The sequence below is a fragment of the Etheostoma spectabile genome, chromosome 16 (genome assembly GCF_008692095.1).
Source record: "Etheostoma spectabile isolate EspeVRDwgs_2016 chromosome 16, UIUC_Espe_1.0, whole genome shotgun sequence".
Classification (NCBI taxonomy): Eukaryota; Metazoa; Chordata; class Actinopteri; order Perciformes; family Percidae; genus Etheostoma; species Etheostoma spectabile.
The window spans coordinates 1,020,350-1,021,919 of record NC_045748.1 but is presented as its reverse complement, the minus strand read 5'-3'; the positions used below and the strand labels follow the sequence as shown (position 1 = coordinate 1,021,919).

General features: G+C 43.1%; 1 protein-coding gene across 2 annotated transcripts in view; it reads right to left on the bottom strand.

Annotated features, from left to right (window-relative positions):
- Positions 1 to 1,570, bottom strand: part of si:ch211-196i2.1 (collagen alpha-1(I) chain) — a 168,410-nt gene that overhangs the window by 19,542 nt on the left and 147,298 nt on the right. For both annotated transcript variants that reach the window (XM_032540370.1, XM_032540369.1), the window contains exons 44-45: positions 410 to 463; positions 160 to 267 (exon numbers count right to left, since the gene is read on the bottom strand). In XM_032540370.1, the coding sequence (XP_032396261.1) occupies positions 160 to 267; positions 410 to 463 (162 nt within the window). The remainder of the gene's footprint in view (positions 1 to 159; positions 268 to 409; positions 464 to 1,570) is intronic.

Below are 1,570 nucleotides of genomic sequence, written 5' to 3'. Positions count from 1 at the left end.
TCATAACAAGCGTTATCTCAAGACACTTATCCAAGCATTTGGGATGTTGGAAGTATATTTTATGATTAAAATGTAACAAAAATACCCCAAAACCCACACAGTTGTCCCAATACTGCAAAAGGAAGTAAAGGAGTAACTAAGGAGTAAAGCTGTGCTCACCATTAGTCCATTGTGACCCTTCTCTCCCTTTGGGCCCCTTTTGCCGTTTTCTCCCAGGTCCCCCCAAGGGCCTTCTCGACCAGACAAACCTGGAGGCCCCACCGAACCCTGCCGACAACAGCCACAGTCTGATCAGAAACTGCTAACATCATTTAGAATCAGAGCAACACAATCATCCTCCTTATTAGAGATGTGAACACAGGAACCCCTCACCAGGTTCAACAAACTAAAAGGAGAGTAGTAAACGTACCTTCTCCCCTTCGGATCCAAGATCTCCAGGTTCACCAGGATGCCCGACATCACCCTGCAGAGGAGGGAGGAAAATGAATCTGGAGTAGAGTAAAGCGGGATTTATGCTTCTGCTGAGGCTCTACGCAGAGCATTTGCTGTAGCCTACGTTAGTGGCCTGAAGTCTATACTTGTGCTTTGGTGTGTGCGTTGATCTCGTTAAGAACAGCAGTTCAATGTTTTGTTCATTTCTAATTTCTAACATAGAAATGATGCAAAAAGAAAAGCAGAAGCAACAAATAAACGCTGAATACAACGGAGGTTCTCCAGGCCTCTAGGGGGAGCGGTAAGTGGAACAGCTTGATCTTCAACCCCACAGGGAGAGAGAGCTCTGGCTGGGTATGGCTGCAGCCTGGAGACCTCCCGGTCTCATGCCTCCCGTCCATAGACTGTATATTAAATTAATTTAGTGGGAATGCTGTTCTACAGTTCTGCATACTTTCAGCCATTTAAACCATTCAACTTTTCAAATCTTCAGCTCTTTCAACAGATTATTGGACCTCTTCAGCAATTTTTCTGCTATTTATACTTTTTCAAATATTAAGCTTTTAAACAATTTTTTTTAACATTAAAGTCAATGAGAGCACTCTTCAAATCCTTCAAATCTTCTTCAGCTTCAAAATGTATCTCCTCCTACATTTTTTCACCTACATACATGGTTCAAACTTTAAAACGTTCACAAACTATTCAGCTATTTGGCTCTATGTTTTCAGATTGACATATTTTACAGTTTATGTGAAAAAGCTGTTTAAGTACAGTGCACATTTTATGATTTTTCTGCATTTATAATGGGTGTGTATTGCGTTTGTTAGAGTGTGGTGTGATGTCATCAGAGTGAAAGGCTTCGAAAAAATTATCTTACTCTGTTCTCTATAACTTGCTCCCACGCCAACAATTCTAACTTGTCATGGACAATTTATACATCAAAACGTAGGTATTCTTGGGGGGGGGGGGGGGGGGGGGGGGGGGGGGGGGGGGGGGGGGGGGGGGGGGGGGGGGGGGGTCTATTTCCAGCCAATGTGCTCATTTATGTGATAGGAATTAAACTTTTTGCTCAGCGAGCTTTCAAATGACGAGAGTTCACGATCTTCCTCCATTCACTGCAATGTTAAAGATTGTCCAC